Raw genomic sequence first — 18,205 nt, 5'->3', positions numbered from 1 at the left:
ATAACATTAACCTAATGATCTTCCCTTTAAATCTGGACCACTCACTATTTCACTTCTTACCATCCATTTGATAGCCATTAATTGGATGGTTAAAGATGGCTAGATTGGCGTGACTTTAGAGATAAGCCATCCAAATGTAACCCATGACAGGGATGGTTTTAATAGGTTGACATCAGAGCAACATATATGAGAGTGGCCGCATTGTTTGATATACATATATTAAAAGAAAAAAATAACTTGGTAGATATATGAATAGAGAAATCAACAGTTATATGTATCAATTAAAAAATAATAATAATAATCAATTGATGGGATATATTTAAAATATAATTTTTTTAAAAAAAACCTTTACATTATTGGCCCATGCAGGTCTCGAACCTGCGACCTTGGCGTTATTAGCACCACGCTCTAACCAACTGAGCTAATAGGCCATCTGATTTTATTAATTTATAATATTCTATAAATGTCTTAGACAATGACCAAGGTAAATGACAATTGGTGGTGCAGTAGGAATGTCCACCATTCAAGTTGGTTGGTAGAACCCTATCTACCCTACTCAAAACAGTCCAGAGAAATAGTCAATGTGCTGGGCCAAATTGACTCTACCCAGCCCAAAGCATGAAACAAGATAATTAAAGACATGGGCATGATGTCTGTATCCACTAATTTGGTTGGATTTCTCATACCTTCAGCCCAACATTTCAATCTTTAAAATTGCATTTCCTCATGTCTGGTCGTCCAAATCAAGCGAGCATAACCCAATTACAAACAAGCAAATACGGTTGTGTCAGGCTTGGGCTCAATGAATTTTAAATGGTCGGGTCAAGCTACAAGTAATCAGTTGTAGGTAGGGGTGCAATTCAGACGGGTTTGGTCAGGTTGAAAATCAATTCAAGCCCGACCTAACCCCAAAGGACCCAACTCCACACAAATTCTAACCTAAGGTCCACAACTTGACCTAAACCGGCTCAAATACTTGTGGTTATTCCCAACCCATCTTACCTTAACCTGAAAGTGCTCAAATTGGATTGGTGCATTCCAACGCTAACCAGACCCGACGACCTTCACAAACTTATCTAACCCACTCTGAAATTGGGTTCGGTCAATCAGGTTCAGGTTAACCCGAACCCATGTTGTAGGCCTAATAGGTGGTGGGGTTTGGGCCAGAATTCAAGGTCTAGTTGGCCCCAACACATCCCTTTAAAAATTAAAAGGTCCAACCTCTGTAGATACTTAGCAAACTGTGCGGGTAATGTGCTAGGAAAGGACAGACAGATCATCAATCTGGAACGTGTATTACATTTGCCTCACTTTGTATTGGCCAGCAACAAATAAAGCACGCCAATAAGAGAAAAAATTTAGAAATGTACGGTTTGGATCAAAGACAGCCAATGAGCAATGTGAATATTCCACTTGGACTAGTCAGGTCAAGTCACCGAGTCTTTTAACCATGATCTGAAGAGCATTATGATGAATGAACGGCTCATATCATCATACATATTTAAAAGGTAGAGGACCATGGTGGACTGGATATCCACCTTAGTATTGGAAATCTGGGTGCTTAACCCTGTACAAACACAGAGGGTTTGTATTTCGCTGAATTGCAGAGATTTAAGTTGCATCCAAACGCACCCTTAGCTAATAGGTACCTGTCCATCTAGCAATTAGGCTTAAAAATATGCTTGCTCTTCTTTAAGAATAACTTTAATTATCTTGGGTTTTGTAAATAACGACCTAAATAGCATTGGGTCTGGATCAATGACTCAGTGGTAGGCAGATTTTATTTCAACATTGAGATAATGGGATTGAGTGCTTATATGGTACGGGTGTGTTTAAAAAATGTATATGTACCTAAATAGTTAGTCTTTTGGAACATCCACATAAAAGAATAGATTTGTTAAGGCCATGTATATACATAAGATATATAATGGATTCTTTTTCCTCTATGTCTAAAGATTTGTTCCTTCACCAATAAAAGCAATTAATTCTTAAAAGAAAATGAAGATAAATAAATAAAACTGAACCATACTGATTTCATTAATTGAATATGTGGCTCATTATAATTAACAAAGTATTGAAAACAACCTAGAGAAATAAACATATGATCTGTAGGAACAGATGATTGAGGTGAACGATTAGCGAGATGTGACTAGATAAGTCTGATTGCCTAAATAAGAACTCAGTTGATCGAAATCCGGCAAGTTAGGCTTATGGACATTTAATTTAATCATACGGTATTGTAATGGTGAACGTTAGACAATAGTAATCTATGTGAGAGTTATGCTAAGCTATACTAAGATAAAAATAAAGATAAACTAAAAATAAAAGATAAATTGTAAAAGTAGATAGAAGTGCTTGATATAAAGAGCTTGGGCTCTTCTTCATATGGTCCTTTTATAGCTTGTTAAGATAGCTAAACTCTTTCTATGTTTCCTTATTAATCATGGATCTTCCGTTCTTACAGTATATGCTTCTACAAGCTTCTTCTAGCAGTTGATCTCTTTCAGGAAACAACTGTATGTACTTCATCTGGGTTCGAAAATCCATCAGGGAAATCTCTATTGTTGATCTTGAATTTCAAGTCGATCACGATCATGCATCTTAATGACCCAATTAAATAACCTCTTGCATTCACATAACACTTACTCCCTACTGATAAGGATCTTTGAGAGATTGATAGATTGGGGCCACCTAATATTGATCTATTATCAAAGAGGTTGAATCAAATTTTTCATTGAACTCTCCTATTCTCTTAATTCCAATTATTATATGACTTGGGACCTAATTTGCTCGATGTTTGTTCTCTCCTGATTTAAGTCCAAACTATAATCAAATTTATTTAGATATCAATTCAATCTTTGAATATTAGAGATTTTTGAAACTTTCACAAATTCTCTAAATATCCATAGGAAAATCTCTCATTTTATAAGGATCCTGAGACACGGCCTTACCAAGTATGTCAAAATTAAATCTTTGTAGGATTCATTCTCTCATTGGGTTTTTATAGACACGCCGACAATGAATATTTGTTAAACATATCTTCGAGCACGAGTAGAATTTTTACTAGTATCAAACTCATAATGTCAACATGTGGCGATTTTCACTGGTCTACATCATGGCATCGAAAATGAATGTAAATAGTTAATATAAATACTTAATTTCTGCTAGTTTTTCCAATGCTTGTTAATTCTTTTGGCATATTTTAAAAATGATAAAACTATCCAGAAACTTTTTTCTCTTTTAAACTTTTTTTTAAGTAAATTTATTTTGTTGTATGCTTCATATGAAAGAAAAGAAAAGGATTTTTTTTCCCCACGTAGAAGAATTTTATAGTATGTTTCACACGGATATCTTTATCATTTTCTAATAATTGCTAACGAAAGTTTTAAAAAACCAATAAAATATAGGCATCCACAATAATCGTGAATTAACAATGTGATTTTTTTATAAACCATATGTTTTTACTTGAGTATTTGCAAATACCCTATTTTGAGGTGAAATCTGCTAAAATCTCTCTAATTTTCTTTGCTTCAGTCCTCATATGTGGCGTTCCTACCGCTATCCATACCATCCAAATTGTGGTTCACATTGTGAATGGCGCATATCTCTAAAAATAAACTGATCAAGCAATCCAGTTAATTCATTTGATGGCTATTAAATGGATGGGTAGATGTAAAACAGTTAATTACCCAAATTCCAAGAGCCAAATCAGATTACTACTATCATCTTCTGTAGTTCCATGGGTTATGCTCCATCCAAAGTCGGGTCAGAGATTTGGGCAGGCCTAACAACCATGTCATGTGTATGGTTGAATTCAATTCCAAGTTCTCCTTTTTGTAATTGTAAGTAGGGCCCTCATGGTGAAAGGCCTAGAGTTGTCTAAGGCCCAGATTTTGAACCGTTTGGGCTAGTTTTCAGGATGGGCCCATTTGAAATTTTGCATTTATAGGCCCAGGCCCAGATAATTGACAGCCCTAATTTCCGGCTAAAATTTAAATGGGCTGAGATCCGGCTAATCTTAGCCCAGCCAGAGTTTTCCCTGTGGTGTGTGACCAACTTTGATTTTTTGATCGGCCTTACTTCTGTGCTCACTAGTAACATGAGATGGCGTAAGTGATGGACGGAGTGGATGTCGTGCACACACACTACAGTGGACCACACAGAGCTCTTCACTTGTATGGGCTGGTCTTCACTTGTAAGAACAGAAAACCCATGCAGATACCTAGGATACTGGTGAGGCTCCTTACCATACACGTAGCATGTAACTCAAATCAGAACCACTCAAATAGTAGAACCCATTGTAAAATATGAGTTAAGATATGTGGAATTTGATCATCGAAGATGTACTGTTCATCCAACCATCACTTTTAAAAGTCTCGAGCACGGTTAAACTCCTGGTTGTTTATGTGTCAGTAGACTATTAATCTATAGGACACATGGCCCACTAATGATATCCTGAAATAATTAGATTATCAATTGCATCACTATAATTACACAATGGTTAAAAATCGTTGGTTAGTCACCTGGACATGATCTTGTGCTTGCGGCCCATCCGAGACTTGGAATTTCATCATTTTCAGACAAAGTATATATATTTCAGCGAGCTTATTACACCCATTGTCTCAAACATTACGTAGGTTCACTAATTAGAAATATTAAAATTAATTTAGTAATTAAATTCGAACCCCCTGTAAATATAATATACTATGTAGCTACTGTTGGGGATAAAAAATACAAGTCCGCAGACTCGGACTTAATGCCTCGGATCACAAAAGGATGTGTCAAGTCCGAGGCATGGTTCGCTAAACCGAGACAAAGGTTGAGTCGGTTCGGACGACTCATCAGCGTCCCGGGCATGTGTCGGGCGGACCACCCTGCCAGACCGACCATCGCTAGGACGAGCCTCATCCCGGATATCTTGGGATAAGATCTCCGACCCCGAAGCTCACGGGATCGGATGAAGGCTCAAGATGGGCACGATCCTATCCCCGTGATCCCAGGAGAAGATCCCGCGCTCAATATCAGGAAGAGAATCCTCGTGCGACACACGCCCCAGTAGCTATAAAAGAAGGACCCCTGTCACCTTGAGAGGTACGGAAAAAATCCTCTCTAAAAAGCTCCTCAATACTCTTAGACCTAGAATCCAGGCCTGACTTTGGCATCGGAGGGTCCCCTGCTCAAGCCAGGGTCTCCTTTGTCCCTTTTTCTTTTTGTGCAGGTACACGAAGGTCCAAGAGGAGGAATCGGACATTTGCATCAACAGCTTGGCGCCGTCTGTGGGAACCGTACAAAAAGCCATCTCGTATCTCTATACTGATTTCAATGGTGATGACTAGAAGGACGGTCTCAGAAGAAGATTTGAATGAGATCGGGTTTACAGGGCCAGCGGGTCCAGTCGCGGTCTCCGCAGCCCAGAACCCACCTAACAACCGCCGACGAGGGGCGACCGGAACAAGCAACAATCAGCGGGGTCACGACGAGGGGCGGTTGGACAAGGAGGTTCAAGAAATCCGCTCTGATATGAATACGATGAAGCAGATGCTGGAACGAATGTATCAGCAGCAAATGCAGCCACTCCCGCATCCTCAAGGGGAGACAGCGCACGTACCGGCGGCGGCGGTTGATCCTCAACCTTCCGCGCCGCAGTCTTTCCGGCCGAGCCAACCCCAAGGCGGATCAGAACCATCTCCAGCGCAGTCAGCCAACGCTTCCCTCCCCCCGACTGATCTTCGGCACGAGATAGAACGAAGAAGGCTCAATCGCCCATCCATGGAAGGCACGGCAGAGAGCAGTGAACCTTGGAAAACCGATATTCAAAAATTTAAAAGAGAAGTGCGGGAAGAAATGGCGAAAGAGATGGCGGACGTAAAGTACGGCCGGAATGTATATCCAACCGGGTCCGAAGCGAAGGCGTCCCCCTTTGTGGACTAGGTACTGAAGGCCCGGTTGCCCGAGAGGTTTCGATTGCCTCAAATCACTCCTTTCACCGGCAAGACCGACCCAACGGAGCACATCGAATGCTTCAGAACCTATATGGAGCTCCACGATGCCTCGGACGCAGTAATGTGTCGGGTCTTTTCTCTTACATTGACCGATGTAGCTCGACTGTGGTTCAAACAGTTGAAACCAAAGTCCGTCGGTTCATTCGCTGAGCTGAGCGACGCCTTCCTCACCAACTTCATCGGCGGAAAGAAGAAATTGAAGCCCCCTGCACATCTGAACAACGTAGTTCAAAAGCAGGGAGAGCTATTGAAAGATTATATCAAGCGTTTTAATTTCGAATCCTTTCAGGTTCGAAAACATTCAGAAGAAACGGCTCTCAATGCGCTCATGCAAGGAGTTAGAGATAAGCCATTCCTGGCCTCTCTAGACAAAACTCCGCCCGACACTCTGGCAGAATTTATGGCACGGTCGGATAAGTATGCGAATGCCGAGGAAGCGCGAATCCTGCGTGAAACTAAAACTTTGGCAAAAGAGTCGGCCAAAAAGGAAGCCGACTCGGCCGGAGGAAGGAAACGCAAGGATGATCAGGCGCGTGATGAGCGAAGATCAGGCAAGCGGCCGGATCGAAAATTTTCCACATATACTCCCCTAAACAAGACTCGGGAAGAAGTATTGATGGAAATAAAAAACGAAGGCTTTGTTAACTGGCCCAGTAAGCTCAGGAGTAATCCTAATCGGCGGGACAAAGATAAATACTGCCATTATCACCGTGATCACGGACATAACACAAGTGATTGCCGTCACCTGAAAGAAGAGATCGAACGACTCATAAAAGACGGCCGACTCAGAGAACATATGGTTAAAGCTGGGGCAGCTGAGGCACGCCCGACCGAGAGCCAGCATATGGAAGAAATCCGGACGATTATCGGCGGTCCACAAGGTGGGGGCGACTCAAACAATGCACGAAGGAATCATGCAAGAAAACTTACTCAGCCTCAGTCCGAGCTCATGATCGTAGATCGGCCACCAAAGGAGAAGAAAAGAGAAAGATATTGCATCTCTTTCACGGAGGAAGATGCCCGAGGCATCTATCACCCCCACGATGACGCATTGATTGTCACCCTGGCTATCGCTAACCGAAAGGTGTTTCGGATACTCGTCGATACGGGGTCATCTGCAGACGTGTTATTTACCCAGGCGTTCTCAGCCTCAGTCCGAGCTCATGATCGTAGATCGGCCACCAAAGGAGAAGAAAAGAGAAAGATATTGCATCTCTTTCACGGAGGAAGATGCCCGAGGCATCTATCACCCCCACGATGACGCATTGATTGTCACCCTGGCTATCGCTAACCGAAAGGTGTTTCGGATACTCGTCGATATGGGGTCATCTGCAGACGTGTTATTTACCCAGGCGTTTGACAAAATGGGGATCGAACGGTCCACACTACGCCCAGTTCGGACCCCATTGATCGGTTTTTCCGGAGGACAGGTACTACCTGAAGGGATTGTCTCATTGCCGCTCACTGCTGGTAGTGCCCCATGTCAGACGACGATGATGGTTGACTTCTTGGTCGTCGATCAACCCTCAGTATACAACGCAATACTCGGCCGACCTTCATTGAGTCTCCTCCAGGCCGTGGTATCCACATACCACCTTTCAATGAAGTTCCCGACCGAGTCGGCATTGTCAAAGGAGACCAGCAGGATGCAAGGCGATGTTACATGATAGCCGTAAAAGGAGCCGCCGACAAAAGTCCGACCAACATATTAACGATTGAATCATTGGACCCTCGGGGCGAGAATTATGAACGAGGACAGCCGGTCGAGGATCTTGTCTCGGTCCCCTTGGCCGAGACAGATGGATCCAAGACGGTACGAATTGGCTCGTCTCTGCAGTCCCCTTTGAAAGAAAAGCTGACAGCCCTGCTCCGTAGGTACGCCGACGTCTTTGCCTGGAGTCATGAAGATATGCCCGGGATCGACCCCTCTGTGGTAACTCACCGACTCAACATCGATCCGTCGTATCGACCGATCCAACAGAAGCGGCGACCGCTCGGCCCTGAACGATACGCTATCATTGAAGAAGAAGTCAACAAACTCCTCCAGGCTAATTTCATAGAAGAAGTGTACTATCCAGAGTGGGTCGCGAATGTCGTGCTCGTAAAGAAATCCAACGGGAAGTGGCGGGTCTGTATTGACTATACTGACTTAAATAAAGCCTGCCCAAAGGATAGCTTTCCACTTCCAAGGATAGACCAACTAGTAGATAGTACCGCCGGACATGAGCTCCTTAGCTTTATGGACGCTTATTCAGGATATAATCAAATTGCAATGCATAAGACAGATAAATCAAAAACTACCTTTGTCACCGACAAAGGCCTTTATTGTTACCGAGTGATGCCATTTGGTCTGAAGAATGCCGGCGCAACCTATCAAAGATTAGTTAATAAAATCTTTGCTCGGCTTATAGGCCGAACCATGGAAGTATATATTGATGACATGCTCGTCAAAAGTATACACGCGGCAGATCATGTGAACGATTTGGAAGAAATGTTTCTCACCCTACGAAAGTTTCGGATGAAGCTGAATCCAAATAAATGCGCTTTTGGGGTGCGCTCTGGAAAGTTCCTCGGTTTCTTGGTTAGTCAGCGAGGAATAGAGGCAAACCCTGAGAAGATAAAGGCTTTGATTGATATGGAATCCCCTAAAACCATAAAGGACATACAAAGGTTGACTGGACGAGTCGCAGCACTTAATCGGTTCCTGTCCAGAGCCACCGATAAATGTCTCCCTTTCTTCAGACAGTTGAAAGGAAGACAAACAATGGACTGGACGGAAGAATGTGAAGCGGCATTCCAACAATTAAAATCATGTCTCGGTTCCGCACCTCTCTTATCAAAGCCCGAATCGGGGGAGTCTCTGCTCCTTTACCTAGCGGTGTCCGAGGCAGCGGTTAGCTCGGCCTTGATAAGAGAATCCGAAGGAAAGCAACTACCGGTTTACTACGTCAGCAAAGCATTATTGCCGGCAGAAACAAGATACCCAAGCCTGGAAAAAATGGCCTTGGCTTTAATCACTTCCTCTCGCCGACTCAGGCCGTACTTCCATGCCCATACCATCATCGTAATGACCGATCTTCCGCTTCGCCAGGTATTGCAGAAACCAGAAGCTTCCGGCCGACTCACGAAATGGGCCATCGAATTGAGTGAATTTGACATTCAATATAAACCGAAGGCAGCAATCAAAGGGCAAGCAGTAGCTGATTTCATCGCCGAAGGAACTCCACCATTCGAGCTCCCGGTCAACGATATGCCAAAAGATGTTGCAGTTCCAACAACACCCGCTCCCCCGACCCTTACCTACCCTATTCCCTGGAAACTATTTGTCGACGGTTCTTCCAACTCGAAGGCAAGTGGGGCTGGGGTTGTGCTGGAAACCCCCGATCATACCTATATACAGTATGCCTTACGACTTGGATTCCAAGCGTCGAACAATACGGCGGAATATGAAGCATTGTTACTCGGCCTCCGTCTCGCCGCTAGCTTGGAGGTCACGCACCTCAGTGTTTTCAGCGACTCTCAGTTGGTTGTTAATCAAGTTACCGGTGTATACCAGACACGAAAAGACCAGTTAAGGGCGTACATGCAGAAAGCGAAAGAACTTATCAACGGATTTCAACTCTGTCGTGTCACTCGGATCCCTCGTACGGAAAACAGCAAAGCCGATTTGTTAGCAAAGCTCGCCTCAGCCGATGAAGATGAAATACCCAGGTCCGTCCCTGTCGAATACGTCGATAAGCCGAGTATAGATGAACCAATTAGCGAGGCCGTCAATACAATCAACTCGGAACCATCCTGGATCGATCCAATCCGCCAATACCTTGACGAAGGGAAGTTGCCCGAGGATCGCGCCGAGGCTCGACAAATTAAGATCCGAGCCTCCCGTTACACCATACTCAATGGAACCCTCTATAAGAAAGGTTACTACGCCCCGTTGCTGCGGTGCCTCAAACCCAGCGAGGCAGACTATGTATTACGGGAAATCCATGAAGGAATCTGCGGAAACCACTCTGGAGGGCGATCTCTCGCCCATAAGGTCCTACGACAGGATATTCGGCCCACTATCCAACACGACGCCCGAAACTCGTCCAAAAATGCAACAAATGTCAACGATTCGCAGCGATTCCGAGGCAAGCCCCCGAGGCACTGACGCCGATGACTGGTCCCTGGCCCTTCGCACAATGGGGTGTCGACATCATAGGCCCGCTCCCTATGGGAAAAGGTCAGACCAAGTTTGCCGTGGTAGCAGTGGACTATTTCACGAAGTGGGCTGAGGCGGAGCCATTAGCTAAAATAACCGAGCAGAAGATCACCGAGTTTGTGTGGAAAAACATTATCTGTCGATTCGGAGTGCCCCGTACCATTGTCACAAACAATGGAAGGCAATTTGATAATAGGAGCTTTCGCGAGATGTGCGACAACCTCGGAATCAGAAACGTTTATTCCTCACCTCATCACCCTCAAACCAACGGACAGGTTGAGGCGGTTAACAAGATTATCAAGCAACATCTTCGGACCAAGCTTGGCCGGGCCAAAGGAGCATGGGCCGAAGAGCTCCCGAAGATTCTTTGCGCTTACCGAACTACAGCTCGAACAGCCACAGGAGAGACTCCGTTTTTACTAGCTTATGGCTCGGAAGCCGTCACTCCCGTTGAAGTCGGATTACCTTCGGCTCGAATCACCTCATTCAATGCAGAAGAGAATGAAGAACTCCTTGCACTCGGACTCGACCTTTTGGATGAACAAAGGGAAGTGGCGCGGCTGCGCACGGAGGCGCGGCAACGACAAGTGGCTCGGTTCTACAATACCCAAGTTAAGGTTAGAAGGTTTCGAATGGGAGATATGGTTCTCCGGAAAGTTTTCTCCAACACCAAGGAATTTGGATCGGGTACGCTGGGACCCAATTGGGAAGGACCCTATATCGTCTCGGGCACCATACGACCAGGAACGTATCGGCTAGAAGACCTAAACGGATAACCATTGCCTCACCCTTGGAACGCTGAACACCTCAAGGTCTACTATCCCTAGCTCGGTACTCAATGTTTAAAGACTCTGAACTAAGAAAGATTAAAGTCAAATCAAATGAATAAAGCTAAGTATTTTTCTTTCATTCATCAAAGCACGTACAAATACAATGTGTGACTACATCAAAGTGAATAAAAAAAAAAAATCAAAGGGCCCTGGTAACTGTCCTCATGCACCGGCCTCGCCCCCAGCAGCAGTGTCTTCGGCAGCGGCGTCCGGGTTCTCGGGTTCCGAGGCTGCTCCACCCTCGATTTCTGAAAGGTCAAGGTCAGGAAAAGATTCCTTTATATCCTTGACGCATTCCAGATATCCGCTTTGGAACAAGCGGTCCCTCTCGTCCTCGAACTCTGCCGACTCAAGGAAAGCTTGGACGGCTTGGTCCCTGGCCTTCTCAGCCTCCCGAGCCTTCTCGTCGGCCTGTCGAATACGCTCCGCCGCCTCAAGCTTAGCCTGAGCTAAGTCATCTGCGCACGAAGCATGAACTGCGAGAATTCGCCGGTTCTCTTCTTCAGCTTCGGAGAGCAGAGCCAGTACCCGAGCAACCTCCGCTCTCGCTTCATCCAAGGCTCTTCTGGAGGAAGCCGCCTCTGCTCCCGCATCTTCGGCAGCCTTCCGGGCAAGGGCCGCCTCGCCTGTCAGGATGCCGACCCGGATTTCGGCCTCCTCGCGTCGCCCTTCGGCTTCTGACAGAAGGGTCTGCAGCCGATGAGTTGAGGATAGCTCCTTGCTGGCCTTAATCAAGCAGGGAGCGAGTTCGAAAAGCATCCTCGCTGCATGGCTGACGGTTTGCGATGACGGGGCGTTATAGAGCCTCACGAACTCTCTTTCGCCACCGTGGGCTAAGGCCCAGAGAACCATCCCCGATACCACTTGCTGCAGGACAGACGGCCCTTCCTGGTTCGTCTCCTCCCCTCTGGAGGATGCGGTCCTCGTCTCACCTTCCCCTCTGGAAGACGCGGCCCTGGTCTCTTCCTCCCGTCTCGGAACGTCCGTTTCAACGTTTGCCGAGTCGGGTGCCGCCTGAGGTTCCGAGGCAGCAACCGCCGTCTCTTCAGCCCTTTCTTCTGGGTCGGGAATTACGACGACGGGAGGGGCAGAAGAACTCGCTGGCTCTTTCTCCTTCCGCACCACCTTTTGCCTCTTAGGCGGCCGAGGCTCCGACAAAAGAACTGACCGCGGAGGAGCCTTCAACTTCGTGACTGCCCTAAGGGGAGGACGAGCTCCAGTCATTTCTGAGGGAGCCGGCTCGTGAATAATCCTGAGATTGGGACGGGCTTCAGGCAGATCTGTAAAAAAAAAAAAAACGAAGTAAGTCAGGGGAAATTCGGAAAACTCAGAAGATACATTTTCAATTACCTGTGACTTCCGAGTCTAGACCTGCAAGATGAAGGCGTTCCGGCTGTAGAAGCACCTTCCAAGACCTATCTGCCGGATCCAACGTCCTCAACTCTTTGATCCGAGCCGAGGCACTAGAGCCGAGCTTCGCCCGCTTCTTCGGGATATCTGCCAGACACAAGTCCTTCAGACTCAGAATATTACAAAAAATGAAAAAGGGCGAGAGAGAGAAGACCCAAGTCACCTGCTCTCTGGAATGTCCGAGGAACACGAGCCTCGTAAGACCCGGAGTCATCAGTCTCCCAGCGACCACATGCCCAAAACCAACGCTCTCTCCAATGTTTGTTGGAAGTGGGAGGGTCAGTTATCAAGGAACCGCCTCCGCCTCGCCAAGCAGCGAAGACGTAGAAGCCAGGGTAGTTCGGATTCACCCGCACTTGGTACAGGTGGAGAAATTCGTCGACTGTGAGCGGTGGCTGTTCCATCTCGGCCCACAACACCGCACACCCGAATAAATTCCTCCACCCATTCGGGACTATCTGCCCCGGGGCAATCTGAATGCGAGACAACACTCCCCGGACGATGGCCTGAAGGGGCAGACGCAAGCCGCATTGCATTGACACTTGGTAAATGGCGACCGCCCCAGCAGGAGGGTGATCCGGCAAATCATTTGGACGGGGGAGATAGGTGATGACCGATTCGGGGATGTGATACCCGATCCGGATTCTGTCTAAGTCCGCCTCAGTTAAAACTGAGGGAACTGGACCGCTTAAATCTTCCCCCGATCCTTCTCCTTCAGACTCGGCATGCGCCGGTTCATCAACGGGAACTGGGTCGGAGGTTCCCTCGGCAATCAACATTTCATCTTCTTCCTCCTCATCTTCCTCCATGCCCCTTGGGAAGTTAGGCCTTCCCGGGCGGGTTAATAAAGACGACCCACCACGAGAAGGAACAACAGAAGCAGGGCGCTCCGCCGGAGCTTCAGCGACTCTCTCAGATAGAAAAGCAGCGTTGGCATCCACTGCTATCTCCGTCAGTAAGGAAGGCGATTCCGCAACATTCCAAAAACGTTGCGTTTTGCCTTCGTCTCCGGAAGCTCCCCCTTGGGGACTTCGAGAACCCCTATCCGCCATTATTATCTAATAGAGAGGGAGGAGAAACTCACCGGAGGGAGAAACGAAAACGGAAATGGCGGAAGGAAGCGCTGACGGTTAAGAGAGAGGAAAGGAAGAAGATGAAAGACTGAGAAGGCTCCAAAGGGAATGAAAAGTAGGAATGGCAATAGAAGTTCAAAATGCGGACCCCCACCAATTTATAAGATTGCCATACGGCGGGAGTAATTAATGAGGAAATGATTCGACGCCTGCATCGATTCCCCCACTCGACACGTGGCGCTCGTCGACTGACGACAATAATGCCCTTGCTACGTGTCCAACCCTCATTGGCGGGATGAGCGACTTGACGGCTGACGGCGCATGCGATGTCAGGAACCGAACCGCCTCCCGTCAAAGGCGACATGGAACGCATTAAATGACCACCTACTGTCTCGGACTGGGTTATGAACCGACTCAAAACTCGCTACTCCTAAGTGTCATATGAAACACACGGAGTAGGGGGGGCTTACTGTTGGGGATAAAAAATACAAGTCCGCAGACTCGGACTTAATGCCTCGGATCACAAAAGGATGTGTCAAGTCCGAGGCATGGTTCGCTAAACCGAGACAAAGGTTGAGTCGGTTCGGACGACTCATCAGCGTCCCGGGCATGCGTCGGGCGGACCACCCTGCCAGACCGACCATCGCTAGGACGAGCCTCATCCCGGATATCTTGGGATAAGATCTCCGACCCCGAAGCTCACGGGATCGGATGAAGGCTCAAGATGGGCACGATCCTATCCCCGTGATCCCAGGAGAAGATCCCGCGCTCAATATCAGGAAGAGAATCCTCGTGCGACACACGCCCCAGTAGCTATAAAAGAAGGACCCCTGTCACCTTGAGAGGTACGGAAAAAATCGTCTCTAAAAAGCTCCTCAATACTCTTAGACCTAGAATCCAGGCCTGACTTTGGCATCGGAGGGTCCCCTGCTCAAGCCAGGGTCTCCTTTGTCCCTTTTTCTTTTTGTGCAGGTACACGAAGGTCCAAGAGGAGGAATCGGACATTTGCATCAACAGCTACTTTTGGATTAAAGTTGATTATGTATTCAGGGTGCCAAACATAAGAGGAGGATTTCATATACACGGGATTTCAAATCCAGGAGGTTCAGAATCCAGGCTCCCAAACCAGCCCTACCTTATTTACCGTGGGAGAGAGAGAATGAGTTTCTTCCCTGAATGTGGAATCTCAGGTAGAGAAATAGAAACCATTATTATTATAAGTTCCCAAATGAATTACATGTGTAGAGAGATAAAGAGAGCATGAGAGGGGTCCAAATGAATTGTATGTGGATGGGATCAGCGTTTCCTTGCTTCCTTTTCAGCCTGCAGTTACATGAGAAACAATGTTACAATTTTAAACCAAAATATCTTTTTTGATACTCAATAATCAAAGCATAAGATACAACCAAAGATGGGCCCTACATCTCATGGCCATCCTTGATTATATGCTGATCAGATCCACCTCCGTACATATCGTTCCTCTAAAATATGTAATTCAAATAGAACGGTTGTGATCAACTTTGATCGTTCCTCTACCATCGGGCTACTCCCGTTTTAAGAATGATGTTGCTTCATCCCCCTTACACGTGGCATGGTTGTAAAACAATCCAAACCATCCAAATGGCTGATCTGATCCTGTATTTAATCTTACCAAAAAATTACACTAAAAAGATGATAGAAACTTTATATTCCGCCCATTGAATTTAGGCCACTCGCTGTTTTTATCTTAACCATCCATTTGATAGCCACCAATTGGACAGTTAGGATTGTTGGATCAGCGCCATTTTCAACCTAATCTCCATCCACAATGCCCCCCAAGATTTGAATGATCTGGATGGACTTACATGCGTGCCACATGTAAAGAGAATCAGACACCACCATGTTGAAAAATGGTGGTGAACCATCACCACAGTCTCATTCTCCTACTAAGAAGAGTAAACGCACATGAACAATATTCTATGTGTGCGCAGTGCACCACAAGTGCTACCTGCGCACGCAAGCACCAGATCCATACACAAGTGCATGTATGAAGCACGTGCATCACGTACGAATCCACACGTGTAACATGAAGACTTACTGCTTTAACGACCCGATCAAAGGAATCGGGTCCATATTTTTCAATGTAGCGCTCCACAGACTTTCGGGCATCCAAGCTCATCATCTGCAGGACTTTCCTTTGGCTCTCTGGATACGTCGAGCTCACATAACTTCCAACCTTAACGTATTTTCTCACCAGATTTTCATAGATATACGCAGCCCCATTGAAAATCGGGAGCACTAACCAGAAACAAAATACCAACTTCATGTACGGCCACAATGGAAACCTGCCACGTAGTAGTAAGTTATAAGGCTATTATAAGATAAACACTTTATCACGAGATATCTGAACCGTTCATCTAGTGAGTCCTAACATGGTGGTACCATAGCTGATCAGATGATCTAACCCATTAATGGTTAATAGAACTTTGGTCGTAAGGAAACAGTGAAAATGGGAAGTCTGTTTTGGGTTTGTGTGTGGAGCCAACCATGCTATTTTTATGCCATCCAAACCGTTTATCATGTGTGCCCCCACATGGATGAAGGTAAAGATTAAAGATTAGACCATTCCAAAACTCAGGTGGGGCACAACATGTGATTTAGAGGTTTTATGATTGATTTTACACTTTTAGGCCACCTAAGTTTTGTACGTGGCGAATTTTTGGGAATCCCATTTACACAATGGGGCACACCTGATGAACGGTTTGGATGTCTGAAAAAACATAAAAGTGGGCCCCATGTGGATTCAAATGTATGGTATAGTGTACTCATCCATTTTCTTCTCTCAAAAAGAAAAAATAATAATAATAATAATATAAAAAAAAAAACTCTTGTGGAATGGTTAGGATTTTCCAATTGGTGTGATTTTGGTCAATAGCCCATCCATTAGAACTCATGCCGAATGATCGGTTCAGATCATAAACAAGTGTCACATGTGCAAAGCTGGTCCCTACAATTCTAACATATAATTAGAAAATTAAATATTAAATATTAAATACCAAGCCAAGAACTTCCAACAAGAGAGCTCAAAGAGTGTGATCAAAGAATATAACACCCAATAAGTTAGCCATTGCTGATCATCCAACGATGAAGGACTCTCGATTGCACGCATCGACGCATATCTGACCATCCAAATTAGAAGGAAAAAAAAAATGATAAAACACCTTTTGATCATTAAGTAAATAATTTTTTTTTAAAAATGAAATTTTCATAGATATGGCCCACTTACAAAGGATAGAGTAGCATCACACCAGGACTGATACAAAACCCAATAGGATAGCGTTAGACATGATTCATGAATTCCATCAACACATGCAATTACATACACCCGCTCAGATATTTCTACTAAATAAAAATGCATGCATGGCAACGTTTAGATACTCTAATCATTCACCGTACACGTGGCTTACTTATACAGCAATATGGTCTGTCTAAATTGCTATCCTGATCGTGGATGGAGCATAACCCAAAAATCACATTAGTCAGATGATTGTCTCCATCTGATTTTTCTCATTGTATTTGGTTCATTAGCTGTACTACTTTTAACCATCCATTTTATAGTGACGTGTTCGATGGCTAGGATTGATCAATCAGTGTGATTCTCGAGCTATGGTACATCCTCTACAGCCCCCACAATTTCGATGGTGTGTTTAGCTGTATGTGTGCCACGTGTAAGAAGGTAGAGTCACCACTACATACACTTAGATATGCTAACTAATTGTTACTTACTCAGGCCATTTGATTGGTGATAATCTAATAATATCTACATGTTTTCAGGTTTTATTTTTATTAGAAACGAATGGGGTCCATTGATATCTGATCAAGACCATTGATCTGATGGACAACACCAAAAACAATCAACCCAGATGCCCTAGCCATCTAAACTTGGGCCTTTCCCCCCAGAGAATGTCAACCACTGCAGTGTGCATCTGTTCATTACTTAACTACTATCTAGTTGCAAGCGCCGATTGGAAGGCCAGGATTGTCTCATTAGGGAGATGATTGGTACATGGACCATCCAGGGCAAGGCCCATCCAATCCACGGTCTTGATCATTTAATCAAAATTGCATAAATGAAAATTAAAGAAGGGATAGAAATTGGTATTATCATACCCGACTAGTGTATCCAGATGTCTGGCAATGGCTCCAAGAAAACCCATGTCTCAGATATCTCTCTCCCAAGCAGTGGAATTTGCAAATTCCTCTTGATAAACAATATGGTAGCGAGAGAAAGGGAGGGGAGAGTTTTAAAAGAGAAGGAAAGGTGAATAGAAGAAGCAAGGCATTTCCATTGGAGTAGTTGAAGTCTGCTTTCCTCTAATGACAAGGAAAAGCAAAGGAAAGATTCAGATACGAAAGAATTGGACTTGTGTCTCCTACCCATCGATTTTTCAGCCATCCATTTTAAAGCAGCTCAACAACCCTCCGAGTGTACTCAGTGCCCACCTACCAATTTGATAGATCCAAGCGGTTCATCAGATGGGCCGCACCACGAAGACTTAGTGAGCAGAATAATTGGAGGGTCCTCTCATCTGGTGCACCACCAGTTTGCAAAAAAAATGATGGGTGTTGCAGTTTGAACGATAGTGCACATCCAATGTACTTTCATGGACAAATAGATAAAGGACCCATCTGATCTTTCACTCGTGGGAT

At 45.3% G+C, this 18,205-nt stretch overlaps 1 protein-coding gene, 1 long non-coding RNA gene and 1 other non-coding gene across 3 annotated transcripts; all 3 read right to left on the bottom strand.

The window, feature by feature from the left end:
• Positions 1-357: 357 nt before the first annotated feature.
• Positions 358-431, bottom strand: TRNAI-AAU (transfer RNA isoleucine (anticodon AAU)). The gene has a single exon. It is a non-coding gene; the product is annotated as a tRNA-Ile (tRNA).
• A 14,257-nt stretch (positions 432-14,688) lies between these two features.
• On the bottom strand, positions 14,689-17,795 carry LOC131245498 (HVA22-like protein f). Its single transcript, XM_058245014.1, has 5 exons — positions 17,666-17,795; positions 16,782-16,808; positions 16,552-16,674; positions 15,594-15,840; positions 14,689-14,839 (listed from the first exon to the last, which is right to left on the bottom strand). Exons 1-5 carry the CDS (start codon positions 17,710-17,712, stop codon positions 14,813-14,815), a joined length of 471 nt encoding a protein of 156 aa, XP_058100997.1. The 5' UTR covers positions 17,713-17,795; the 3' UTR covers positions 14,689-14,812.
• On the bottom strand, positions 16,892-17,658 carry LOC131245499 (uncharacterized). The gene is made up of 2 exons (XR_009170893.1): positions 17,467-17,658; positions 16,892-17,171 (listed from the first exon to the last, which is right to left on the bottom strand). It is a non-coding gene; the product is annotated as an uncharacterized LOC131245499 (long non-coding RNA).
• Positions 17,796-18,205: the final 410 nt, after the last annotated feature.

Source organism: Magnolia sinica, chromosome 5 (assembly GCF_029962835.1).
Source record: "Magnolia sinica isolate HGM2019 chromosome 5, MsV1, whole genome shotgun sequence".
Classification (NCBI taxonomy): Eukaryota; Viridiplantae; Streptophyta; class Magnoliopsida; order Magnoliales; family Magnoliaceae; genus Magnolia; species Magnolia sinica.
The sequence above is the reverse complement of the archived record's forward strand: the minus strand, read 5'-3'. Positions and strand labels throughout refer to the sequence as shown.